At 36.4% G+C, this 24,438-nt stretch overlaps 6 protein-coding genes and 1 long non-coding RNA gene across 10 annotated transcripts; 4 read left to right on the top strand and 3 right to left on the bottom strand.

The window, feature by feature from the left end:
• Window positions 1-1,001: 1,001 nt before the first annotated feature.
• On the top strand, window positions 1,002-4,768 carry LOC103850819 (bi-functional coumaroyl CoA and feruloyl CoA ortho-hydroxylase F6H2-2-1). The gene is made up of 2 exons (XM_009127606.3): window positions 1,002-3,629; window positions 3,954-4,768. Exons 1-2 carry the CDS (start codon window positions 3,139-3,141, stop codon window positions 4,546-4,548), a joined length of 1,086 nt encoding a protein of 361 aa, XP_009125854.2. The 5' UTR covers window positions 1,002-3,138; the 3' UTR covers window positions 4,549-4,768.
• An 847-nt stretch (window positions 4,769-5,615) lies between these two features.
• On the bottom strand, window positions 5,616-9,659 carry LOC103850818 (calcium-dependent protein kinase 17). Its single transcript, XM_009127605.3, has 5 exons — window positions 8,800-9,659; window positions 8,179-8,331; window positions 7,812-8,095; window positions 7,480-7,707; window positions 5,616-7,399 (listed from the first exon to the last, which is right to left on the bottom strand). The coding sequence occupies exons 1-5, from the start codon at window positions 9,605-9,607 to the stop codon at window positions 7,304-7,306; spliced, it is 1,569 nt and encodes a 522-aa protein (XP_009125853.1). The 5' UTR covers window positions 9,608-9,659; the 3' UTR covers window positions 5,616-7,303.
• Window positions 9,132-10,009, top strand: LOC117132180. Its single transcript, XR_004455715.1, has 2 exons — window positions 9,132-9,361; window positions 9,433-10,009. It is a non-coding gene; the product is annotated as an uncharacterized LOC117132180 (long non-coding RNA).
• Window positions 10,010-10,201: 192 nt separating this feature from the next.
• Window positions 10,202-14,475, bottom strand: LOC103850817 (protein CLT3, chloroplastic). Its single transcript, XM_009127603.3, is given in 9 exon segments — window positions 10,202-10,800; window positions 10,879-10,929; window positions 11,050-11,085; window positions 11,164-11,263; window positions 11,345-11,460; window positions 11,598-11,635; window positions 12,055-12,200; window positions 14,023-14,363; window positions 14,365-14,475. Coding segments are annotated over 9 exon segments (1,374 nt in total). The 3' UTR covers window positions 10,202-10,365.
• A 303-nt stretch (window positions 14,476-14,778) lies between these two features.
• CYS1-2 (cysteine proteinase inhibitor 1) lies at window positions 14,779-16,932 on the top strand. Of its 2 annotated transcripts, none has more exons than XM_033285953.1 (3): window positions 14,779-15,669; window positions 15,741-15,967; window positions 16,089-16,932. In XM_033285953.1, exons 1-2 carry the CDS (start codon window positions 15,550-15,552, stop codon window positions 15,924-15,926), a joined length of 306 nt encoding a protein of 101 aa, XP_033141844.1. In that variant the 5' UTR covers window positions 14,779-15,549; the 3' UTR covers window positions 15,927-15,967; window positions 16,089-16,932. The 2 variants fall into 2 exon arrangements, with proteins under 2 accessions (XP_033141844.1, XP_009125850.2); XM_009127602.3 differs by having other exon boundaries at window positions 14,915-15,669; window positions 15,741-15,951; window positions 16,049-16,258.
• LOC103850815 (thylakoid membrane protein TERC, chloroplastic) lies at window positions 16,615-19,260 on the bottom strand. 2 transcript variants are annotated; one of them, XM_009127601.3, is made up of 13 exons: window positions 18,988-19,260; window positions 18,771-18,886; window positions 18,611-18,687; window positions 18,434-18,521; window positions 18,275-18,355; window positions 18,101-18,157; window positions 17,901-17,982; window positions 17,697-17,746; window positions 17,568-17,624; window positions 17,401-17,479; window positions 17,214-17,272; window positions 17,012-17,069; window positions 16,615-16,931 (listed from the first exon to the last, which is right to left on the bottom strand). In XM_009127601.3, exons 1-13 carry the CDS (start codon window positions 19,217-19,219, stop codon window positions 16,834-16,836), a joined length of 1,134 nt encoding a protein of 377 aa, XP_009125849.1. In that variant the 5' UTR covers window positions 19,220-19,260; the 3' UTR covers window positions 16,615-16,833. The 2 variants fall into 2 exon arrangements, with proteins under 2 accessions (XP_009125849.1, XP_033141842.1); XM_033285951.1 differs by having other exon boundaries at window positions 18,771-18,891; window positions 18,990-19,260.
• A 1,082-nt stretch (window positions 19,261-20,342) lies between these two features.
• Window positions 20,343-22,643, top strand: LOC103850814. 2 transcript variants are annotated; one of them, XM_009127600.3, is made up of 2 exons: window positions 20,343-20,568; window positions 20,883-22,643. In XM_009127600.3, exon 2 carries the CDS (start codon window positions 20,883-20,885, stop codon window positions 22,461-22,463), a length of 1,581 nt encoding a protein of 526 aa, XP_009125848.1. In that variant the 5' UTR covers window positions 20,343-20,568; the 3' UTR covers window positions 22,464-22,643. The 2 variants fall into 2 exon arrangements, with proteins under 2 accessions (XP_009125848.1, XP_033141840.1); XM_033285949.1 differs by having other exon boundaries at window positions 20,345-20,568; window positions 20,677-22,643.
• Window positions 22,644-24,438: the final 1,795 nt, after the last annotated feature.

The raw sequence follows: 24,438 nt of genomic DNA, 5'->3' as shown, positions 1-24,438 counted from the left end.
ATGATACAAAATTTAAAAATAGTATCAACATCTTCAGGTGGACCTTGCATAATTGAACACACGTGACGTGGATACCCTCACCCATGACTATCAATCATACTTGAAAGAAGAAAGAAAAAGTGAAGAATATTTTAGTGGGCAGATCGTCCTTGCATAATCTTTTTTTAAAACGACAGGTTAGTGTAATCTGGATTGGGATCTGGTAACCTTTTTCTTTCATCGAGATTTTGTTTGGTTGTGGACCCGTAGGTTCAATTATTTACTTCAGTTTGGTGTTTTAATTGTGTCAAAAACAACAACAAACTCAAGCTTCGAATTGTGTGCAGACTTACTTGACTTTGATGAAGTAATTGTACACCTGGAAAAGGTGATACTGTACATTGTATTTTTGTCCCTTGCAGTTTGTCCAAAATGAACAAGGTATATCAAAACTACATGTCTTTTTGGAACTTTTTAGGACCAGTAGTGAAGTGACTCCTATGCTTAATAAACATTATGATGCTAGTGTCATTCGACAATGCGTTTAGATTGGTCTAATAAACAAACTGTATATTCTTGCTACTGATCAAAAACGAGTTCCATTGCTTGTGTTGCTTTTAGAATCTATACAATAATGATCAGTCTCGCATCTCTTATCAGGTATACATACAACTGCATGAACCTAAATAAAAATAAATAACTCAATCCCTCACAAAGCTCCGTGTGTATCATTGCCATGCCACCACCAGAAAATGCCAATAACTCTTCTTTCTCTTTTTCTAACGTAATGAGTTATGACAAACCACAGCCTTGCAAGATAGATCATCATCAATGAGCCACAAGTTCAAGCTTTGTCCAAATGATATTAGAACCAACCTCATGTGACCAATACACCACCGGCCGGTTTGCCATCTCCCAACGATTTTCAATACTCATTGTCTCTACAGTCTTAACTATCTTCCCCTTTCCCTTCACTACCTCTTTCACTAGATGAATAAGCTCATTGCTTCATAGCTTCTGAGTGACCAATGAAGACTGAACAATCAAAACTCCACAGCTTTCATAGAAGCCATATCCTGATCTGATTCTGTCATGGAGTAGACCTTCATCCACCAAAATCGCATTACTTTTAAACAACCATGTGCTGTATCCAAGCTCTAAACATTTCTTAACAACATAGGCATTACCCATAGCCTCCTTGACCGAGTCTGAATACGAAGTCTTGCTTTTAATAAACATATCCGCATCAATCACTTGATGTCCTCTTCTCGAAAGATCATATAACAACTCAGAGGCAGAACATATAAAAACATGGTTTTGAGTATTAAGCTTCTCGAAATGGCAGAGTAAGTTCCTGATAAACATCTCGTCTGCATCAAATAGACTGACCAGAACTATATAGTTTTCTCTCTCTGCACAGAAGGCCAAGTTCATTCAAGTTCCTCACAACTCTACCAGGATCAACTTCACTGAAACAGTAATCATACTACTTAAGTTTCCTCAAGGGTTGGAGTTTCAGAAAACCAGAACTGATGGTACTTCTATTCAGAAAGTCATATACATTGAACAAGGACGTGTATGATGTCCACCATTATTTTTAATCATTAATATTTTACGAGTGAATTTTTGAAGAAATCCTGTAAAAAGTTTCTGATTGTTTCTTGATGCTGTTACAGGATAAGGATGCAGAAAATGTATTTGGTTTGCTAATATATAGCCTTGATGTTTGTACCGGGTTGTTGTGAAACCTGCAAGAACAAGCGGCGAGTGGGATTTGTAAGTTTTTCACTCTGATCCCATTAAACGTTTAGCTTATGGTCATTGACTCATTTTTTCAAATTGTTTTATATTGTTCTTGAACATGCAGCAGGCCTTCTAAATGAATGAGACGGGCCTGATGCTAGTAACCCAATAATGTTGTCATTTCGCTGTAGCTGGGGTCGGTAGAAACTAGAGAGTTGGACCGTCTCCAATGGTAAAAACTTCTAATAAATACTTATCATTATTTTATTATAATTTTTGAAAATTTTGTAAATAAAAAACTTTTTAGAGTTATAATATTTTGTTATGTCTAATGGTATAAAACCACTCATGGGTTCTGAAGAAAGATTAGATGTGTGAATGTCTTTTTTTTCTTAGATTGATTTCCAAATTTGAAGAAACCTAAATTCCCAAATCAGAACATCAAAATCCCTAAATTGAAATGATACCCACGAAATCAAACATGATGAAGAAGAGAGAATTAAGGTTTGGGACATGTGTACAAGAATTGATTTACTATACAAATACAAAAGAGAGAAAGAGACGACAAAGAAAAAAAGAGACGAGAGAAAGAGAGATATACAAGAAGAGCCAATAAAAAACAAACACGTTAGAGGTTTTTACCAATTCTAAAAATTATCTTTTAAAAACAGGTTACTATTATGTTTTTTCTTTTTAATTTATTTTTTGGATTTTTTTTAAACAAAACCTTTCTTAAGAACCTGTGTTGGAAGTGCTCTTAAGAGATCATCATTACAGGAGTTTTTCAAATAGAATTTCTTACTATATATATTAATATTATAGTAGGAGAGTCTTTAAAAATCATGAGAGATCCATGAGAGATTTTGGCACGAGATTTTCCATTATAGTATTAATATCTTTGATGAAAGATTCTTTTGACAACTTCTAGATGCGAATATCTGAGTTTGTGGTCTGTAACTAAAGTTATCTAAGAATACTTCCAATGGAGAATTCTATCCATTAGAGTTCTAAATATGTGTATGTGAATATTGTATATGTGTATGTAGTTGTAGGGTTCACTAAATAGTGTAGAATCTAGTGGATCCCACAACTATATATACATATACAATATATACATATACATATTTATATTTAGAATTTCAATGGATAGAACCCCCATTGGAGGTGTTCTATCAAGATAGTGGACCTTGTGCGTTTGTGAGTGGTTTGAGTTTAACCCAATTTGGAACGGAAAATGACATTGACAGCGTTAGGTGATGTGGTAGGCCAACATGACATTTTGTTTTTGGACATATTTTTCTATTGCCAATCTGAGTAAGTTTTAGGTGAACGAATTCATGTCGATCTTTTAGATCAATTTCATGTATAAAAGAAAGTATACATATTAAGTATTTTCATTTACTAGCTATCTTAGCCATGACTTCAACCACTGACGTGAGAGAGTTCGTGGTGAACCAACGAAACGGAGTTAAAGGGCTCGTTGACTCTCTAAAACTAACCACACTTCCTTCTCCATACATTCAACCTCCTCAAAAACGCCTCACTTCCGACAAAATCCTCTCGTCATCCTCACAAATTCCTGTCATCGACGTTTCCAACTGGAATGACCCGCAAGTGGCTAGCGAGATCTGCGATGCAGCGGCTAAGCTCGGGTTGTTTCAGATAGTGAACCACGGGATAGCTCCGGTGGAGTTGAAGGCTTTAGTTGCGGCGGCCCGTGGGTTCTACCAGTTGCCAGTGGAGGAGCGAAGTAGGTATTGGAAAGGAAGTTCGGTGTCGGAGACGGCGTGGCTGACCACTAGCTTCAGTCCTTACAAAGATAGTGTGTTGGAGTGGAGAGACTATATCAAGTTTGAGTTTCTTCCTCAACGACATGGCTTCGATGACACGTGGCCTCCTGTCTGCAAGTAAGTACAGTTCATCTGTAACCAACAACAGTTCTGTTTACGGTTTGGTTCTATCAGTTTAGGTTAAGTAAAACTAAATAGTTATATAATTATCAATATATGTTTGTAATATAATAACAACTTAAAAATTTATACACACAGCCAGTTCTAGGTACAACCGGATAAAACATTCGTGTTGATTTCCAAATTTTAAAAAATTATAAATATACGTTGCTAAACGTTTTTTTACTAAATTGACCTAAAAATGTTTATGTTCTCATAACTTTAATATCCGACCATGGTTATATGTAAACTATTGTAAGATGGTTTCCTAATTTTGTATAGGGCACAAGTGACAGACCATTTCAAGAGGATGAAACCAATCGCCAATAAGATCTTAAACATACTCATCAACAATCTAAACTCAACCATCAACGAGTCTAATCAACAAACACTAATGGGAACAATGAGAATGAATTTCAACTACTATCCGGAATGTCCAGAGCCAAGCCTCGCAATAGGAACTGGTCGCCACTCAGACATCAACACCCTCACTCTCCTCCTACAAGAGGACGGTGTCTTGAGCAGCCTCTACGCTCGAGCCACCGAGGACGGGGATAAATGGATTCATGTCCCTCCAATTCCTGGAGCAATTGTAGTTAATATTGGAGACGTGTTACAGATAATGAGCAATGATAGGTATAGGAGCGTGGAGCATTATGTGCTGGTCAATAAATCTTGTAGCCGGGTTTCTGTTCCGGTTTTCTGCGAACCAATTCGTGATTCGGTTATCCAGCCGTTACCAGAGGTGTTAGAAAACAATGAGATGGCTCGGTATAGAAAGGTTGTGTACTCGGACTACTTGAAGACCTTTTTTGAAAGACCCCATGATGGAAAGGCGAACATTGAGTCGGTTAAATTGCAAGGATGTGGTCTATAAAAGGGTTTAAATCAGATCAAGACTCAAAGTCTCTCTTTGTTATTGTTTACTTTTTAAAAGGTTCACGTTAAAATTCCTTTAGAAAAGCCCTTATTATTTTTTTTTTGATCAAAAAAAATAAAATAAAGGCTTTTCTAAAAGACCCAGCATGATGTAAATAAAACTATTGCTTCGATTAAATCATAAGGATTTGGTTAAATGCTTAAATCAAATCAAGACTCATAACCTCTCTCTCTCTCCCTAGCTCTCTCTGTTAGTTAATCTTTATCTATGACATAATAAGTAGAGTTATTTGTATGATTTTATAATTCTATCCTTACTTATAATGTTATTTTAACGCAAACCTTTGAGAAAGTAAAGAATCCTTTAGCATTATCAATTTGTTCAACTAAATTCTTTTTTGAAACATTTGTTCAACTACTTTTTATCATTTTTTGTTTAGAATTTTGACTGATGAGCTAGGTAAATATTGGCAGTCATCATAAAGCTGACCAAAAAGAAGAAGAAGACGCAATTATGGAAAGATCGTCAATACCATTCTGGTGGCGGAGTGGCCGATTTTGGGTGTGATACGTAGTGGAAGCACTGTGTTCTGGTCAATGAGTTGTTTTGTCATATGCATTTGTGGCATGGGAAAAAGCTGAAGTGTCACATGCACAACAAGGGTCCATTTTCGTGTCCCTCGAGGGTTGATAATGATACCAGTTCATCTTTGGTTTCAGAAGATTTCACAATGGGAAAAATAATCCATTTACATACTATATAAGGTAAATCGTGGTCAAAGACTAGACTAAATATTAATGATGTTTATGAGAAGCCGAGTATTTAAACAGAAAGCCAGCAGTGGACGTTGATAGTTGGTAAGACCATTAGCATGTGTGAAAAATCCATTAAATATCTCAGAAATAGATTTTTCTTTTCTGAACGTTTCACTAATAGATTTAAGGGGATTAATAAAAATATCAGTTACAGACAATTTAACATATGTGAAGATCTGAGTTTTTCAAAAAAAAAAAAACATAGTTTCAGATGAGAAACTCTTACACATTTTTTTTCCTTTTTTTTTAAATTAATTTATGCACTTCTTAGACACTTTTTAGAACTATTTTTGACTCTTCCATTATTTTTTCTTGAAACTGAAACAATCATTCGTTAGAAATAACTAATTTATAGTCGACAAAAAAAAAGAAAAATAACTAATTTATAAAATTTGGGTGATGAAATGAACAATACAAATAAACTAAAGGTGGTTCAACATAGTACTACGAGTCTGACTTTGAGTGGAGACACTCGGTGATATCTGAATAGATAAATCATACTGAGCCAATTTTAGCAAAAATCAGGAGAGTGTGGGGGTGACGTTCCGTCGTGATTCATGCATGTCCATCATCCACAAAGTTATACATATTCTATAAACATAATAATGAATTGGAAATATAAGTTCATAGGGTACGTACGAACCAGTAAATTTTCTTACAATTAGTTTAATGATCCAAAATTAGTATCAACGTCCTCTGGTGGACCTTGCATAATTTGAAGACACGTGACGTGAATACCCTCATCCATATCCATATGACTATCAATCATACTTAAGAAAGAAAGAAATAAAGAGTATTTTAGTGGGCAGATCGTCCTAGCATAATCATTTTATAACGACAGGTTTCAGTGTAAATCTGGTAACCTTTCTCTTTCAACGAGATTCTGTTTGGTTGTGGACGACACCCGTGGGGTTCAATTATTATTTCAGTTTGGTGTTTTAATTGTGTCAAAAAAAACAAACAACAAACTCAAGCTTCGTAACTACGTGCAGACTTACTCGACTTTGATGAAGTAATTGTACATTGGTTTACCATCTCCCAACGACTGGTTGGCATTGGTGTTCTCTGCAATACTCACTGTCTCTACAGTCTTAACCATCCTCCCCTTTCCCTCCACTACCTCTTTCACTAGATGAATAAAATCTAAACCTTGATTCTTCTTTGCTGAGGGAAACAATGCTATGCATTAAGGAACCAAGGCGTCCATATTCTTTCTCCCAGCTTCTTGTACCATCCATTCGTCACCTTGAACAAATAAAATCACATTAAAAACCTTGGAATTTATATATATAAATAATAATGAAAATCCATTAGGAACGCTGAGGTTAGAAAAGGAGATGGATTGCAATTAGAACAGCTTACGTCTCAGAGCCGTGAGGGTACTACTACTAATTAATAGCCGCATCCAACCTTTTTTGATATGTATGAGCTTGAGGAAGCTTACCTACTCAGTGATAACTCCTGTTGAATTGCCTCTAGTTAAGAATCTTCCTTCTCACTCCATTTTGACGACAGTGCATTGAACTTCCTGTAACATCCATCTCTGTGGTCTAATTGATAATCATTGCCTGAGTACATCTGGATATTCTAATTAAGATGATTAGCCTAGATACTAGAATGTGAACATTGCCATTGTTGATGTTGTGTTTAGCTTTGTATGTTTTCAAGTGTTTTTGCCAGTAATTAAGTAAGAACAAATATCACTAACACATACAAGAGAAGTTTTAAGTACATTGAGAAACCCATGTCACTTTAAGTAGTAAACAACTAGAAGAGAAAATGTACATACAATCAAATTCTCACTTGATGATTTTTTTTTTAAAACTTCTTGAGCCTTCTCCTCCCACCTTCTAGATCTCCTCCAGTTCAGTGATTAGCATGAGTTTCTCATAATCATGTTCTGCTCTCTTTCTATCTTCTCTCTTCCTCTACTCTGGTCATTTAAATGAAAGCTCACGTCGCTTCTTTGGGATAGGATCAGGGTTTCCTTTTCTCATCATTGTCACAAACTCATCATAGTTTATCCGACCATCCTACATCAGAAATTTGGTTATATTAATAATGAGATTTTTAGATGATGGTTTCAATTTGAAGGGAGGCTGTTGTTTCTTACATTGTCTCCATCAACCTCGGAGATTATCTCTTTAATGTCTCTGCCATCATTCATGCCAAACTCCCTAAGAGCTTGCTCCAGCTCTTCCATTGTGATATACCCACTGTTGTCTTTGTCAAAGTGTTGGAAGGCTGAGTAGAGATGTTCTTCTCTGTCAAGTCTGTTAATATGCATTGTAGCTGCAATAAACTCACCATAGTCTATTGTTCCATTACCGTCAGCATCAGCCTGTAGAACCAAACCAAAAAAAAAACAGAAATGGTGAGTCTCCTTCCTTGTTGCTCAGCATATGACAAAAGCTAAAAATTGTTGTTAGCATTTAAAGGACTTACAGCTTCCATTAACTGTTGGACTTCGTATTCTGACAACCTTGTACCTTGCTTAGCGAGTCCTTGTCTTAGCTCCTCGAGTGTAATTGTTCCACTGCTATCAGTGTCCATGCCTTTAAACATCTCCTTCAACCCCATGATCTCTTCCTCTGATAAGCAACCTGCTATCACCCGCAATGCAACTTTCTTGAAATTGTTCATTGCTTTGAATTGCTTGAGCCTGGACATCACCGCATTGTCAAGAGGAACATCTGGTGCTTCTCCATCCTCCTTGATCCATGGATGGTCTAAAAAAACAAACATTAATTGGCATGGAGAGAGATTGTTATGCTTTGGTTTTTTTTGGCTGTGTGTGTTTGTATATGCTTACTGAGAACTTGAGCAGCAGTTAGTCTTTGCTTGGGATCAGAGTTGAGCATCTTCTTTACAAGATCCTTCGCCTGAGGTGAGAGTGATGGCCATGGATCACTTGAGAAATCAACATGTCCCTTTAGGATGGCGTTGAATATTCCATTCTCCGATTCTATGATCATCAGGTAATCACACATGAATATATATTATAAAAATCATCTCTAGATATAGGCCTACGGTTTTTATCAAACTAAACTCGCGAACCGAACCGAATTTTTGGTTGGTTTGGTAATCAGTTAGTTCGGTTTTTAAAAAGAAAAATCCGTTAAGCAAATTTCAAACCGAGTAACTGAATTAATCAAAATTTTGAATCGAATTAACTGAACAAACCCGAACCAACCAAAATTATCCGAATTTAACTAAATTTTTAACCGAAATATAATTGAAACCTAAACCTTTGATTAGTTTGGTAAAAATTTTAAAAACTGAACTACCCAGATACCAAAGCTAACCAAACTTTTTCAGTTCAATTCGGCAAAATTTTGGTCGAACCGAACTACCCCGACCTGAACCACCCAAACCCGCAGGCCTATCTAGATATCTTTATAGTTTTGTTTTTCAATAGACAGATTATCTTTACCAGCCCAAAATGGTGGAACACCACATAAGAGGATATACAACATAACACCAATACTCCAAATATCAGCTTCTGGTCCATACTTCCTTTTCAAAACCTCTGGTGCAATGTAATAAGCACTACCCACAATATCCTTAAACACATCTCCTGGCTTGTAAAAAACAGACAAACCAAAGTCAGTGGCCTTGAGAGGAGCGTTCTCATCTTTGCTGAGCAACAGAAAGTTCTCAGGCTTCAAATCTCTGTGAATAACCCCCATGGAATGACAAGTATGGATAATCTGAACAATGGTTCTCAACAAAGAAGCAGCTGCTCTCTCCGAGTAATGTCCTTTAGCAATAATCCTATCGAACAACTCTCCACCAGCACAAAGCTCCATGACCAAATGCACAGAATGTTTGTCTTCATAAGCTCCTTTAAGCTCAACAATGTTTGGCTGACCGGTCATGTGATGCATTATCTGCACTTCCCTTCTTACATCCTCAATGTCTTCTTTGTTCACAAGCTTCCTTTTGGCAATGGTCTTGCAAGCGAACTGCTGACCTGTTGCCTTCTGCGTGCAGAGGTGCGTGACACCAAACTGTCCACGACCTAACTCTTTCCCTAGAGAATATGAAGATTTTACATCTTCCATAGGTCGACCTAAGACAGGTCCTATAGGGCCTTGCTTTGTTGCGGGGGGAGGAGAAGGAGGGGCGTGTTTGGATTGTGGTACGGAAGGTTCAGCAGTTGAAGCGGTTATGCCCTTGTCTTGTGTGTATCCATCTGCGTTATCGGCTGAGTCCCGTCCTTGAGAACAACAGTTTCCCATTGTTGCGGTGGGGGAGAGGAAGGAGGTAACAAGCTCAAGGAGGAAGAGAGATCGAAAGGGTTTTTTTTTTGTGTGTTTTATTCTCTTAGTATCATTTTTTTTCTTCCTCTGGTTTTTGTTTCTTCTAGAGCAAGAAATCGTTAGGTGTTTTTGGTTGTCAAATGGCTATGAATAGAATGTTTTTGTTCTCTTCGTTGGCTTTAGGTTCAAAGGGTTATAGGATTTGTTGATAGAGAGGAAGTTTAGGACTAAAGCTTGTCTGTAATGTTGTTATTTAAAGTTAAAGATTTAGGACAAGGTTGAGAGCTAATCCTGGTGATTTATACTTGTTACAAAACTGTATGTTCTTATCTTCCAAATGTCAATTCACTTTACCCCATATATATAATATTTTCTTTTTAATATCAAAAGATCAAGTTTTTGAAAACAAATGGACATTCTGCAAATTTTAATTCATCTTATCTGACGTATGGAAAAAAAATTCTTAATTGGGATTTTTTTGACATGTAATTAAGAAATTTAATCCTATTTAATTTATTGAAAATGTCATTTAACTGAATAACTGGATTGAGTGGATTCTATCAACCAAATAAGAATATCAAAATCCAGCTAGCAACTTTCAAAAATGTCAACTTTTCCAATTAACATCATTAAAATATTTTATGATATTCAGATCTTAGATTATCTTTTTCTAGTTTGATATTTTCACAAATCTCTCAAATCTCTTACTAAAAACAGAAACTCTAATCAAACTCACTCTAAGTGGGAGGAGGTGAAGGAATGACTGAATCAGTATGAGAACCGTTAGGTCCTTGTGGTGCCCAGCTGTAAACAAGCATTCCCAATACAAGTATTATTGTTCCTCCCATGAACCCATTTGGAAGCGATGATGCAACTCCAAGGTAAGGTAATGGCAACGTGAACAAGAACACTGCAATGGGCACTGACACTGTCGATGCAAGAGATGAAACCACAGCCGATGAAATCTTGAGGAGTCTTAAAAGCGCAATGTTATAGCCGATGTTTGCTATCACAAACAGTAGAGGCAACAATGGAGCCCCTTCACATCCTTTTGTCATTGTCCCGATGTTGAGAAAGCAAGCCGCACCGTCTTTTAGGTAGCTACCGAGTTGATTAAACGGTATGCCCCACAGTTTTGAGAGAAATGGAAGTAGCAATGCGATGCAGATGGCCTGAATTGGTCACAATATCATCAATAGAGGCAAAGTTACTTTCCTTGCAATGCAAGTCAGAGCTTAGTGAGTACTTACTTGGAAGGCTGAACCATACGAATTTACTATAAAAAGATCGAGTGAAGCTCCCTGTGATAGTAAGAGGAGATGAGTTTTCAGAAATTCAAGCACACAAAATAAATAAATGAAAACTCTGAGATTATGTGTTACAAAAAAAAAAAAAAAAAAACTCTGAGATTATGCATATACCTTCAATCGTTTCTGGCTATCTATAAAAATGACTTCCTATTAAGAAAAATGAATCTGAGATTAAATAGAATAATGACAATAGTTTAAAGGCTTGTCAAATTGTGATTAACGGACCTTTAATACTGTATCTGCTCCTTGGAAAAGGTAAGAAAGGACCATAAGAAGAATCCAAAATACTCCAGCTTCCTTTAAGGAATGAGCAGCACCTGATCCACTACATATGCAATAATAATACTATTAGTGGTTCCGAAAATCCCGAAAGGAATGTCGACCAAGAGGACCTCAGAGATCTTACCTTGCCACACTGACGACTACACCAACGGCTACAAGAGTGCATCCGAGTATTTGGTTTACGCTATATCTTCTCCTGAGAAATATAATGGAGAAGAAGATTTGCCAGACAAGAAATGTCTGCATGGAAAAAAACGTGTATGCCTTTATTAGTTAGCAAGAAATCCAAGAAATCATGGTTTTTATACAATCAAAGTTTCAGCTTGTCACACTCATATACAGAACCCATGATTAAAAAAAGATGTACTTATTTTAACCTGAGATAAAACTGTAGTAGATGGCCCCGAAAGATTTGCTGAGTGAAAAGGAGAAAAACAATAAGATGAGTATAGCTTCTCATAGTAAATGAAAATTACAAAGCTACTATGTATTCCATTTAATAAATGGGAACGAGAAACAAATGTAAGTAAATATCAAATAGCATTAGAGCATTTTCAATGTAAAATTCTATTTTTTATTTTAAAATGGAATAACTTTACAATGAAGTATAATTTTATTTGAACCCTACTCTACTTATTTTAGAGTGGAAAATGAAATAATGAACAAAAAAATGCATTACTCTATTTATAAAGTAAATCTATTTTCACACCATTATAAAATAGAAAATTGAATAAGATTGAAATATTGTTTACTCCGTACGTTATTTTGGAGTAAAGAATAAAGTATGGTTGGAGATGCTCTTAGCATTAAGGTAATGTTAAGGTAGTGTTATACCTGTGGCTGCCATGCCAGCAGCTGCAGCTAAAGCCTGCAAGACGCCAGCAATTAAAAATGGCATCTTAGGCACCGAGAGCATCTCATCTGTAACAGTTCCAGCACGATATCGAAAATACAAGATTGAATAATATACAGCTACATACCTACATGAACCAAATATCAAAAAGAAATATGTTTTATTCTGTAAATTAAAGCCTTGATGTATAAAACAAAGTTTCCAAGACATCAATCATATAAGCAATAAAGGAAATGGATAGGAGAGCAAATATTTCACAACGAGTATTGATCAAAGTTTCTGGTCCACCAAGAACAGAGCAACCACTATAGAAACCACTATAGACTTATTCCGTATATTTACCCAACATCATGGATAGTGAAAAAAAAAAAAATATTATCTAGCCACTTTAAACACTCTGTTAAGCAAATGTAACATTATCTTATAATCCTCAATTTAGACATTTTGTTGACAAGTTAAGAATCGGATGCAAGGCAATAAGCTAATTAAACTTGCCCTGCAGGCAGCAACCACTAGAAATTAGGAAAAGGGACTCTAAGAACATGATTAATGGAGGTTCTTAGGGTGGGGTTCTTATATTCCGCTAAGAACTCCATCCTAAGAACCCTCCATTAATCATACTCTAATAGTATGGGTGCATGTTTCGTTTCCGGTTTGGTTTCCCTTTAGTTTGGGTTTAAGAACAAAAAGAGTTAGCGTAACCACTTATGTTTGGTTTAGTTTCAGCTGCCATTAAACTTTTGGCGATAGAATGTGATGCAGTTAGTTGTATGTACTTCTCTGTTTAGTGTTTCAAAAGAAAAAACGTACTTCTCTGTTTGTTACTGCTTTCGACTTGAGAAAAAAATGTGACAAAATGGGAATAAACCAACAATTTGGCTTGCTTTGGTATTTTCAGCCTCACAAACTAGGACCATAAGGAATTATACTAATCAAGTCTAAGGCCACTGGGGCCCCATAAGACTATTACTTAGAAGCCGCTAAGGGGCGGATAATCGTATGGATGGACTTTATTCAATTTGGTTCCACCACCTTTTTTAAATACTAGTAATTTGGTTCCACCAACTTACAACATTGTGTTTTTTTTTCCTCTAGCAGCATATCCGCATATTCAAGTATTTCTTTTTGTAACATATTCAACCAACTGAGCTTGCTTATATTTGTATAAAATGGATCAGTCCATATAGTTTATCTAAAGTTTCTTTTACAATTTTACCAATTTTTTTTTATTTTACAGAAAATCTATTATCAATATAAAGGCATTTTGAGTTGTAAAAAATAACTTGCAAATGGTTTACAATGAAAATAAGCTGTTAGTTAATTGGTGGTATAAATCGTAACTTGGATCAGTAGTGAACTATCCAAATAATTAATAATCATAAAATATGTGTTTAATGCTTGTGGCGAAATGATATCCGCCTCCAATAATGTTCCAAGTAGAAGTATCCAACTCAAAATAGACTGCAAGTTTGATCAAAAAAAAAAAAAAAATAGACTGCAAGCCAAATCTGACCCAGTTTTTTTTTTTTTTTAATTTATTCGCATCTCCCCCTTGCATTTTAAAAATGTATAACATCAAACCTAATATTTCTAGAGGTCATTTTTTAGAAGAAAAAAAAAACAAAATTATTGTGAGAAAATGTATTTGAAATTAATTCTCAAAACCACCAAATATTAATTTCCGGTCAAGCATTAGTGATTACATAAAAAGAAACTATATATAACCAACATTTTAAGTTTCCACTAACAATATAAAAAATGTATACAGACAGATTGATACTTGTTTGTTTTACTTGGGAACTATTCTTTAGGACTAGCTCAAATTATGCAAGCCACGTAGGTTCGTGAATTTTAAATTAGTTTATCAAATGTAAGATTAAGAACGTGTTACGACCTCTAAAATAAAATTAATTAACGTCAATAAGCAAAACACAGAGATTTCATTTTACCCGAAGGTGGAGAGTTGCGCGAGGAAGAAGGGATACTGTTTGAGCGGAACCAGCGCTAGCTTGTACATCACACGGTTCGCGACTCCAAACGCCGCCGTAGCCGCTGCCCACATCACCATCTCCATCGTATTGACATGCTGCTGATCTCCCTCCACAAGCTCCCCACTGCTCCCTTCGATCTCGTTGCCGCTGATCGCGTAACCGCACACGCCTGGCTTTTTACCATCAGCCTGAGCTCCTCCGTTATCAGATCCTTCCCAAGGCGATCTCGCGACCGCTTCGATTAACCACCGCCTGGAGGCAGAGGCAATTGGCGACGGCAGACGAAGGTTGATCGAGGTGGTGATGTCGACGGATTAGAGATATCATTGATAGAGGTCGAACCGCGGAATGCGATTGGACCGAGGTGATCGAACCGGTGGTTATGCGGCGGGGAGGCGTTGTTGTTGCCATGGTGGTGGGATTAGAATTAGTGGCTAAGCTGATGAAACCGATTCTGCTTTGTTTTTTATTTAAGGGAGAGAGAGAGAGAGAGAGAGAGAGAGAGAGAGAGAGTGGGAGGGAGACGGAAGTGACTTTTAAGACTTGGTGTCTTTTTTTATCTCTTTTGAAACAAGTTATTATCGACACACGTTCGACCAACTTGCAGTTACAAAAATAAAATAAAAATAAAGACAGAGTAGACAAGTTTTTGTTTTCTGTATTTATTTGCGCACACTTATGGTATGGGAAGACAATTTGACCTACCCATTCTTTAAGTCATCCATTTTAGACTGATAGATTTTTCCAAATAGTCACTCTATATCAACTTTCAGATTACTCCTAACATTTGATTTCGAATGTGATTCACAAATGTTGGTAAATGTAGTTCAAGATATGTCAATCACCAATTTTAGTTTGCAAACACTAAACTTGGAGCTGTAAACTACCTATATTTTTCTTTTTTTTACTTTGTCAAAAGACAATCCCATAATGCCACACATGTTTTAGCTAGAAGAAGTCCTCCAAATATAATTTTCTTTTAAGATTGAATATTGTTTTCCTAGCTAATTCATATAATATATTTTTTTTTGAAATTCAAACATATTAGATGTTTTGCTTAAGAGAGTCTAACGTAAATTTGGCAGTTTTTCTTTTTTTTTTTTGGTTTACAATGATTTTATCAAATGTTGACAAAATAAACACAAAAAAAAAGGTGAAGAAATGTCTTATTCGTGGTGACATCTTTTGATCGGCCCGATACATACTATACGGTATGGGCCTGACCTTACCCCTTTCTGGTTATGGATGTTATCAATAGTTTCTTCTTTTAGTTTAATCTCTCTGTATAATTCGATTTACATATAATATATAGTTTCGATGGTTAGTGTTATATAATGAGTCACAAATACTGGAAAAGAATTATTCTTGAAGGATAAGAAAACGCGCTTTAAGATTCCCTCTATATATATATAGTACAGCGGATTAGAAGACAGCTACGAATCAAATAATATTTCGAGAAAATAAAAAAAAAGGAAGCAGGCGATAATGGCGGATCAACAAGGAGGTACAATCGTCGGAGGAGTTCGCGATGTTGATGCAAATGCAAATGATCTTCAAGTCGAGAGTCTCGCTCGTTTCGCTGTCGACGAGCATAACAAGAAGGAGGTACGTTTTCTATTAGGCTAGTTTCATTTTCCTTTTAATTTACATCCAAAATGATTGTGTTATGTGTGTAGAACGTGACTCTGGAGTACAGGAGGCTCCTTGGTGCGAAAACACAGGTTGTGGCGGGAACGATGCACCATCTCACCGTGGAGGTGGCTGATGGCGAGACCAAGAAGGTCTACGAGGCCAAGGTTTTGGAGAAAGCATGGGAGAATCTCAAGAAGTTGGAGGACTTCAACCACGTTCGCGATGTTTGATCCCATACCTGAGCTTTCCATGCTGGTAAAACACATCAACATTCTTCTACATTAATTATTGCTTGATACTCTAATAGGTCGAGACACATAGTTTGTGATTCCTTATGTCTTTTTTTTTCCAGGTTTGAGTGAGCTCCCTTTGCCTTTCAGACTACGTGATAAGAGTCCCTGTTTTAACTAAGGTAACTCTATTTAAATAAGTGAATGTGAATCCAGTCCATGTGTGTTCTATTTGATGGGTGTGTACGGAACTGGTGATTTGTGTATGACTTTCCTTTGTGTATTATTGCAAGCTGTCACTTTATATCTATCTACCATGATTTTGCGATACATTATGATGATGAAAGCTAGAAGTAGATGTAATCTTATGATTAAAGCTAGAGGTGATGAGCATCTCTATGACAGTTAGCAAGAAGAGGGCGAGAGGGACTATTGGTTACCTAAAATATGAGACATACATGATGCATCCATCTTCTTCACTGCTTCTGCTTCCTCTTATCTTTAAAGCAAATCAAAACAACCCAAGTCTAAACTAGATATAACTTTGTGTCACAATGCTAGAAGCAGACATTTATGGAGCATAACACAACGCTGAAAGAAACATCCTTCACTATCGACTCTATCATTCCTCACTTTCAAGCTTTTTGACTGAGCAACAAAATGACTTGTCTATCAAAGAAGAGTCAACTCGTCTCAAAACAATCAATTCGTTTCATAGCCGGCGGACTAACAAAGCCAACGTTCTTACAGACAAATAGATTAAGTTTGGGTCTAAAAATCTTGTTCTCCGCAGCTGTGTTTTATCTACAGTAACACATATGTGGAATGATTTAATGAACAATGCGATTTTGTTCTTATGAACTGTTTGATTGACTACATCTGGAAGCTCTTCCCCCCATTCTCTTAGTTAGCTGTCGCCGGATTTGTTTGCTAGGCTCAACAAAACTCCGGTGCTGAGAGAGAGTGCCACAACACCAAGTGATGCCTCGGTCGATACATGGAAGCCTGCAATGAGGAAAAAATGTTGACAGAGCTTAGTTTTTTGTGGTGATTTTTTGTTCAAGAAAATTTTGGATGAATTATACCAAAGAAATCGAGGATCATCTTGAATCCGATGAAGCCAAGAACAACTGCTATTGATGGCTGGTTAAGGCAAAGACAAGATTAGATACTGATGACCACAGTTAAGGAACTCTCTCTCTCTCTTATGCATTTGACTACTTAGTTTTGTTGGAACATTAAACAGAGATAAGCTGAATGAAAAATAAAACAAGTGATAAATGATACCTGCAAATATTCCAGCTCCCCCATTCCTTCAGAAATCAAAGTATAGAGAGACCTCAATCCTGAAGCCAAAACATAATAAATAAACTGTTATGCAAAATTTCCCACTAAATAATTCAATTCAAATTTTCCAATAATATTGGCAGCATCAACATCAACAAGATCAAGTACAGACTAAAAAAGTTAGTACCTATGATTGCAAACAGATTAGAGGTCAAGACTATAAAAGGATCCCTTGTGACGCCAAAAACAGCTGGTATTGAGTCAACCTAAGAGAATGGGCAACCAGCATCAGTGCTTCGCTTCATATTTTTAAAATAGCCACAAAAAGATTCACAAAGTGGTGATGGAGTATACAGCAAATGCTATGTCGCTGAGCTCGATAACTGCTACTGTGAGAAGCAATGGTGTGGCCTGCCAAATTGTTTTGAGATAGATTAGAACCCCAGTCAAAAGATACTATGATAAATTTAGTGAAATACTTACTTTCCAAATGCCATCATTCTTTGTGAAAAACCTATTTCCATCGTAACTTGCTGCCCACAGTTTAAAACATAAGCAAGAAGGAAAAAAAAATCAGTTAATGGGAAGCATGGGAAACAGTATTTATCACTGAAATTAGACGCATGACTACATATAATGCAAGTAACTAGAGGGAACAGAAAGAAAAAAAAAGACGAGGTATATTACATGTGACAGGAATAAATCTCTGGCATGTCTTTACAATGAAGTTGTCAGATAGATCTGTATCATCTTCTTCACTTGAAAATAACTGCAACAAGACATTGGGCACATAAAAACTAAGCGATGGACCATCATTTATGTTCCTTACTAATAGTTGTGTCATGTGTGTATTATAGGTATAGATGCTAAGATGAGGAAACACGCACCTTGAAAGACGAATACAAGAGTACTGCAGCAAGCAGAAGATTCACTGCTTCAAATCTCTGAAAGATCGTAGGGAGGATTTAGAAATTGATCTCAAATGAGGCAGAAAAAAAGAATAAAATAAACAGCAATACAATAACAAACGCTCTGATCCAAAGTCCAAACATAGAAGTCACCTGAAGAGTGGCTGTTCCTAGCACTATGAGCGAGAAGCGAAAGAGAATTGCACCAGCTACACCATAGGTAAGCACCCGATTCTATAGATCCAACATAGCAAAATTATATAATACTCTATTATAGTCAAGAACTAAATCTCTGTGCAGATAAACTGGTACCTGGTACATGAGTGGCACTTTGAAGTACTTGAAGACGAGTACAAAAACAAACAAGTTGTCCACTGACAAGCTTTGCTCCAACAAATAGCTGCAAGAAGTTTGAAAAAAAAAACAGTTTAACTTAATAGATATCGCCTTCAGAGCTAATCAAACTTGTATGTATAATATTCAAAGCACCCTGCAAAAAACTCTGACGCCTTGCCAACACCTTCCTTGAAACCTATCCCGATTCCAAATGCCACGGCAGTGCTTACCTATTGAGAGAAAGAATACAACATTAAGTTTCGTTTACAGAGCAAAAACATATTATTAGCATCAGATGCAAGAAGATACTAACACACAAGGCAACAGTGCTGAAGGAAGTTTTGTTTGTCTCTTCTTGTCTATTATTATTATTATCTCTCAGGCCTTCATCTTCATCTTTGTGTGGTAGAAGATCTATCTTCTCCTTCTCTGTACTAACATACCACACACAAAAAACATTATCATCACAAATTAAGATCACAGTTCATACTAATGATATAAAGAGTCTCATCTCCTGAAGAAGCATTCACCTGAAGAAGAGGAAGAAAGATCATCTTCCTGATCAGTTCCTCGGGCGCACGCAATGTGAAGGAGGCGACGATTCGCAGCTGAAAAGCACATGGAAGGATTTGCGAGGAGAGAGGGACGAGACTGAGTCCATCCACGAGCTCGGAGACGATGCGGCGGAATCACCGGAATGTTTAGGAAGATTCGATCCGGTTTCGCCGGAGAGAGGTGGATGACTGAAGCTACTAAGCTCATTAGCGCGTTTCGTAAATTCCAAAAACAAACTACAATGCGTGTGTGTGACCATTATTAATCGGCGACCAAACGATGTCGTTTTAGAGATTCTGCTGTCGGATCTTTTTGACCCGATACGACCCGATCCGAAAATAAATTAACTCGGTTGAGTGATTGGTCTCACCGCTTCGGTCCGGTTTTGGTTTTTTATTCAATGATTTTTTTTAGATTTTCTTAGTAACTTTAATTGCGTTGTAATCATAATTATTAATTGTTTATCATGTAAGAAATTATATACAGTAGTTTGAATACGTCAACAAATGTATAAAAAACTGTATGATGATGTTCCTAGCGTTATATTTCAGTAAAGTGCATTTTATATAAGAGAGATAAAATTATTAATTGGTTTGCTCGCAAACCTAAAACTTGGATACATCTAGGTCTGGGCATAAAATATGTATCCCGAAATCCAAACCGAATCCGAACGAAAAATCCAATTCATATTCAGAACTAAATGTAAAAAATATTCTTATTTAGTGTTACAAAACATATTATAACTCGAAGTATTATTAATTGAACCCGAACAAATAATCAGAAAAACTCAAAAAAAATTCAAAAAAACAGATCCGAATATGAAATATAAATATTTGAAACATAAATATGTATTTAAAATATTCATTTCATATTTATTTTAACATAATATCTAGAAATATAAATATAAATTTTAAATAAGTACGTTATATATTCAACTTTGTATAAATAAATATGTATTTCTTATGTTTTTCTTTTAAATTTTAGATTTTATTTTGGATTATCCGAACCATCCGATAAAATTCTAATCCAAACGATATATGATTACTTTATGAGTTTTAGGATGTGATATAAATTAAAACCGAAACTGATATGTTATATCCGAACCTAATACATACTTACAAATTTATTAGAATGGAACATAGGATGTGTTACAAATTAAAATCAAAAACTGAAATATCTGATCCGAATGCAACGAATACCCGAACACTCAAGGTCTAGATACATCTGTCCGAGTCCTGCCCAAGTAAATCTATTTTTTTTTTATTCAGTTTTTTTTTCTTCCACAACCGAAATCAAACAAAAACAACTGTAAATGAGCGTGAAAAGGAAAAAAATAACTGACAATATAGAAACAAAATAAATCAAAAAAGGATCAGAATTCATTACAAAGGACTTTTTGGTTTTGTTTTTTGGCAACTCTTTGATTGTCAAAAAGAAACCAAACCCTAATTTCTATTTCACATTTTTTCTTAAAGATTTCGAAACGCACCTCCTCTCTCGTCCCTCATCGCCCTCAATCTCACCGGATCTAACATCTCCGATCAAAATCATCCCAGGTTACTCTCTCTCTCTAACGCCCTCGTCACTGATCTTATTCCACGGTTTAGATTACTCTTTCAGTTCGCATGTCCTAAGGTTTTCTTGATTCTTTTTATTGTCTATAGGATTTGATTCGTTCTTTGCGATGGATCTATGCGTTTTGTGTGATCTTCTGTATTACAGCTCATTGATCTCTGCTATGTATTGACTCTGTTTCTGTATTTTCCATTGAAAAGTCTCTACCTTTGACATTGTAGCAGCTCATATGACCATTCATCTTTTGATGTTTAACGAGAAGATTCTGACTTTTCTCCTTTTTTTAATAATGAAGATGTCTAACGTAGCGAAGACCAAATCAAGAGACAAGAAGGTTGTTGTTGTGAATGATTCACACAAGACAACACCTACTAAAGCCTCCTCCATAGGCGGTGCTTACAATCCTCTCTTAGTTGAGTCCTCCTCCTCCTCATCTCTCCACACCACCGGCCGTTTCAGAAGCATTGATGAGTCTGACGACTGTGATTCCGTCTCCAACAACGGTAGCTGGTCTGGAGACTCCGAAGACCACAAAGAGAAAACAACAGCAGCACCACCTTCAGCAAAGCAGGAAGCCACCATTGACAACGAGAAGAGGGAGAAGATGCGGCTCAAGAACGAGAGGAAGCACCAGCGTCAGAAGGAGAAGCGAGCTCAGGAACTGCACGAGCGGTGCTGTCAGTTCCTCATGTCGAGGAAGCTCGAGGTGCTTACTCAGAAGATTATAGCTATGGAGATTCCTCATCACGAGAAGGCGACTTACGCTCTTATGCTGAACGAAGGGAAGCTGGAGGAGTCTGTTAACTGGCTGCTCGATGTCGGCGGGGCGAGTGTTGAGGATAAGAAGCTGGATCCTAGCTTTGGGAGCTTGAAGATTGATATCTCGGAGGAGTTGGGTAGAATCTTGGAGTTGGAGGCGAAGTATAAGTGGAGCAAGCAGGATGTGGAGAGGGCTGTGGTTACTGCGGAAGGGGATGTTGAGAGAGCGGAGGAATCATTGAGGAGACAGAAGCAAGACCATTCTGTAAAAGTAGAGGATGTTAGTAGTAATAATAGCAAAGTCCCTGAAGAAGAGAGAAAGAATGTAAACCAAAGTGTTAATCCAATGGATAAGATTAACATGAACTTGCAGTTGATGAAGAATGCTGCAATGGAGGAGAAGAAACGCATGTCAAATCAACAGCCGCCGCCGCCGCCGCCTCGGCCAGTGGAAGAAACGCATCATGTGACGGTGGCTATAGGGAGGGAACCAGTGATGGTGATGCAGCAGCAGCAGCAACAACGCTCTCAGTCAGCTAACACAAATTTGCCACCTGTCTCTACTATGAATCCATCCTTTACAGTATCAGCAGGAGGTGGAGGAGGAGGAGGAGGAGGAGGGAGTGGTTGGTACCCTGCTAATGGTCAAACTAACGGCTATTTACCCGTAAGAACTCCGCCTCCTAGTGATCTGAACTCTAACCTGATGTACCAGTATCAGCAATATCAAGGTAACAACGGACACATAATGGGAAGGCCAAGTGAACAGCCCCATGCTGTGGCTCCAGCTGCTTCTCTTGGGCTCTTCTCCGGGTATGGATCAGCGTCTTCATCAGGGATAGACTGGAGCGCTGATGGGTCAGTAGGGAAATATGATTACAGCAAAATCGATTGGAGTTTAGACAGAGGCCTAGCTTGTCCGAGACAAGAGGAACAACAACAGTATGTTGCTGAGGCATCACAGTATGAAGCAGACATGAGTGGAAGGACGAGGATGAATGGGATGGGAGTGCAGGAAGTTGCTTTAGTGGGGAACGGTGGCAGGGAGTGGACATCACCGTTTGAGGGTAAAGATCTGTTTGGTTTGTCTAGACAGTATGTGCCTCCTTCTCTTTGAAGGTGAATGTTTGCTTTCTAGAATAATAAAAAAAAAAAATGCAAGGGGAGAGAGTGAGAGAGAGAGAGAGATAATGGATGGATGGTATGAGTTTGTGGTTACTAGTTTTTTTATCAAGTGCTTTCTTGCTTGTTTGCTCAAAATTGGATCTTTCAAATTTACTAATGTTTTTATCCCCAACATATCTAAACATGGAGTGCTATTAAAAGGTGATTTTAAAGAACTTACACCATTGACTTGTGAATATATCCTCTAGTAGGTGAAGTGTAAGAAAAAACACACGTTCTTGATTTCTCAGCTTCTATGTTGCAAACATTGTAACGAGTCGTAAGCAAGTAAACATCTATCAAGGCGTTCTACAACTCGTGGTTACTATTAAGGTCCCAACCTCTGTTACTTGTTCTTATTATTTTCTTTCTTGTTTGAACATGCAACAGAATTTGAGTTTGTATGGGCTTGAAAATGGTCCATAAAGATGGAGAGATGGGCCTTTCTTCTTTCTTGCATATTTAGATACGAATTTTCTGGTTGGTTGGAGTTTTCACATTATGAAATCACCAATTAGGGTTTGCATATTATTATTTACTTAGACATGAGAATTTTCATTTTAAAAAGTAAAATGGTTCATAAATGAGCGATAAAAAATAATAGAACTAAAGAGAACCAAATATATATAAGAATTTGATTAAAAAAGACTTAAACGAAATAAGTAAAGATGAAAAGAGTAAATATAATTAGTGAGAATCCCATTGAAATAAAGAAGGTATATTACATTGTCAAATATCGGAAGATTTCTTTTGTAACTTTTCAATCTTTTGAAATTGGTGGATTAATATGTATCCAGAAACTTTATCACATTGTTATCATTTAATGTTTGATAAAGTGAACTTGATTTATCAGTTACATACTTTTCCATTTGAGTATCTCCAAAATACTATTCAAGATTATTATTATATGTAGATTTTCTTTTATTAGCATTTAGTTTCTTTAATACATTTATCCTCAATCGATATGAATATAATTCGAGTAGTTAAAGATGACATTAAATAACTTTTAACTGAATTAAGTACTTTTGGTAAAACTCTGCCATTATATATAAATGATGATCTTCTCTTTTAAGCCTCACAATTTTTAGGATCGATCAATATTCAGTATACTAATCACTAAACTGAAGGAGGAAAATAAATCTAACATGGCTAAGGCAGCTTTTTCACTTGTGTTCCCCATCATCTTCCTTGTTATGCTTGGTTTAGGTATACATTAATCTTTTGTGTTATTCATAAAATATAATCAGTTTATGTTACTTTTTTCCAAAAAGTATTACTTGAATTTTAACTAAATTCGCTGCTCCATGCCTTCAATATCGTAAACTTGTAATTTGTTGTAATATTAGCCTTGGGTATAACATTATCCTTTCTAGTTTACTCATAACAATATTCAAATCTGTTCACAAAACACTACTATGATTTTTTTTTTTTTTAAATTGGCTTTCTCCATCGGCAAATATATCATATATATTGCAGTTCAGTGTATTAATATATTTTAAATCTTAATTATTTTGTTATAAAAATCTTGTTTGATATAGTTGAGCAGAGTATGAGTTGTGAAGCGACTTTTTGGGCTTGTGGTGATCACTGCAGATCAAAATGCAGAGCTACCTTTGGACCAAATACAACAGCACATTGTCTGAAACAAACTAATCAATGTATTTGTACTTTTCCTTGTCCGGTTGATAAGACTCATATTTGACTTTTAAGAGTATTTCCATATGTTTAAAAAAAATATGCAAGCAGAAATCCAGTCTTTAACAATAAATATTTTAATGTTGTCAAAAAAATATGTTAATAACATTTTCAATTAAATCGCGGATGTCAATAAAATTTATAGAAGAAAGCTAATGGTAGTAACTACATAGTTCAAGAGAATCGACTTTCCCTTTGCTCTCTTCTAAAATTACGTCTTGATCGTGAAACTT

This window comes from Brassica rapa, chromosome A02 (assembly GCF_000309985.2).
Source record: "Brassica rapa cultivar Chiifu-401-42 chromosome A02, CAAS_Brap_v3.01, whole genome shotgun sequence".
NCBI lineage: Eukaryota > Viridiplantae > Streptophyta > Magnoliopsida > Brassicales > Brassicaceae > Brassica > Brassica rapa.
The sequence above is the reverse complement of the archived record's forward strand: the minus strand, read 5'-3'. Positions and strand labels throughout refer to the sequence as shown.

Bases quoted from the DNA above. Each gene is read 5' to 3' on its own strand.
- LOC103850819 (XM_009127606.3), top strand. From the start codon at position 3,139: ATGACTTCAACCACTGACGTGAGAGAGTTCGTGGTGAACCAACGAAAC. The intron at 3,630-3,953 runs GTAAGTACAGTT...AATTTTGTATAG, and splicing joins ACGTGGCCTCCTGTCTGCAA to GGCACAAGTGACAGACCATT.
- LOC103850818 (XM_009127605.3), bottom strand. From the start codon at position 9,607: ATGGGAAACTGTTGTTCTCAAGGACGGGACTCAGCCGATAACGCAGAT. The intron at 8,332-8,799 runs GTAAAGATAATC...TGATGATCATAG, and splicing joins TGTTCCACCATTTTGGGCTG to AATCGGAGAATGGAATATTC. The intron at 8,096-8,178 runs GTAAGCATATAC...TTGTTTTTTTAG, and splicing joins AACTGCTGCTCAAGTTCTCA to ACCATCCATGGATCAAGGAG.
- CYS1-2 (XM_033285953.1), top strand. From the start codon at position 15,550: ATGGCGGATCAACAAGGAGGTACAATCGTCGGAGGAGTTCGCGATGTT. The intron at 15,670-15,740 runs GTACGTTTTCTA...TTATGTGTGTAG, and splicing joins ACGAGCATAACAAGAAGGAG to AACGTGACTCTGGAGTACAG.
- LOC103850815 (XM_033285951.1), bottom strand. From the start codon at position 19,219: ATGAGCTTAGTAGCTTCAGTCATCCACCTCTCTCCGGCGAAACCGGAT. The intron at 18,158-18,274 runs GTGACTTCTATG...ACGATCTTTCAG, and splicing joins TAGGAACAGCCACTCTTCAG to AGATTTGAAGCAGTGAATCT. The intron at 17,273-17,400 runs GTACTAACTTTT...TTTTGGCTTCAG, and splicing joins TAATCTGTTTGCAATCATAG to GATTGAGGTCTCTCTATACT.
- LOC103850814 (XM_033285949.1), top strand. From the start codon at position 20,817: ATGACCATTCATCTTTTGATGTTTAACGAGAAGATTCTGACTTTTCTC.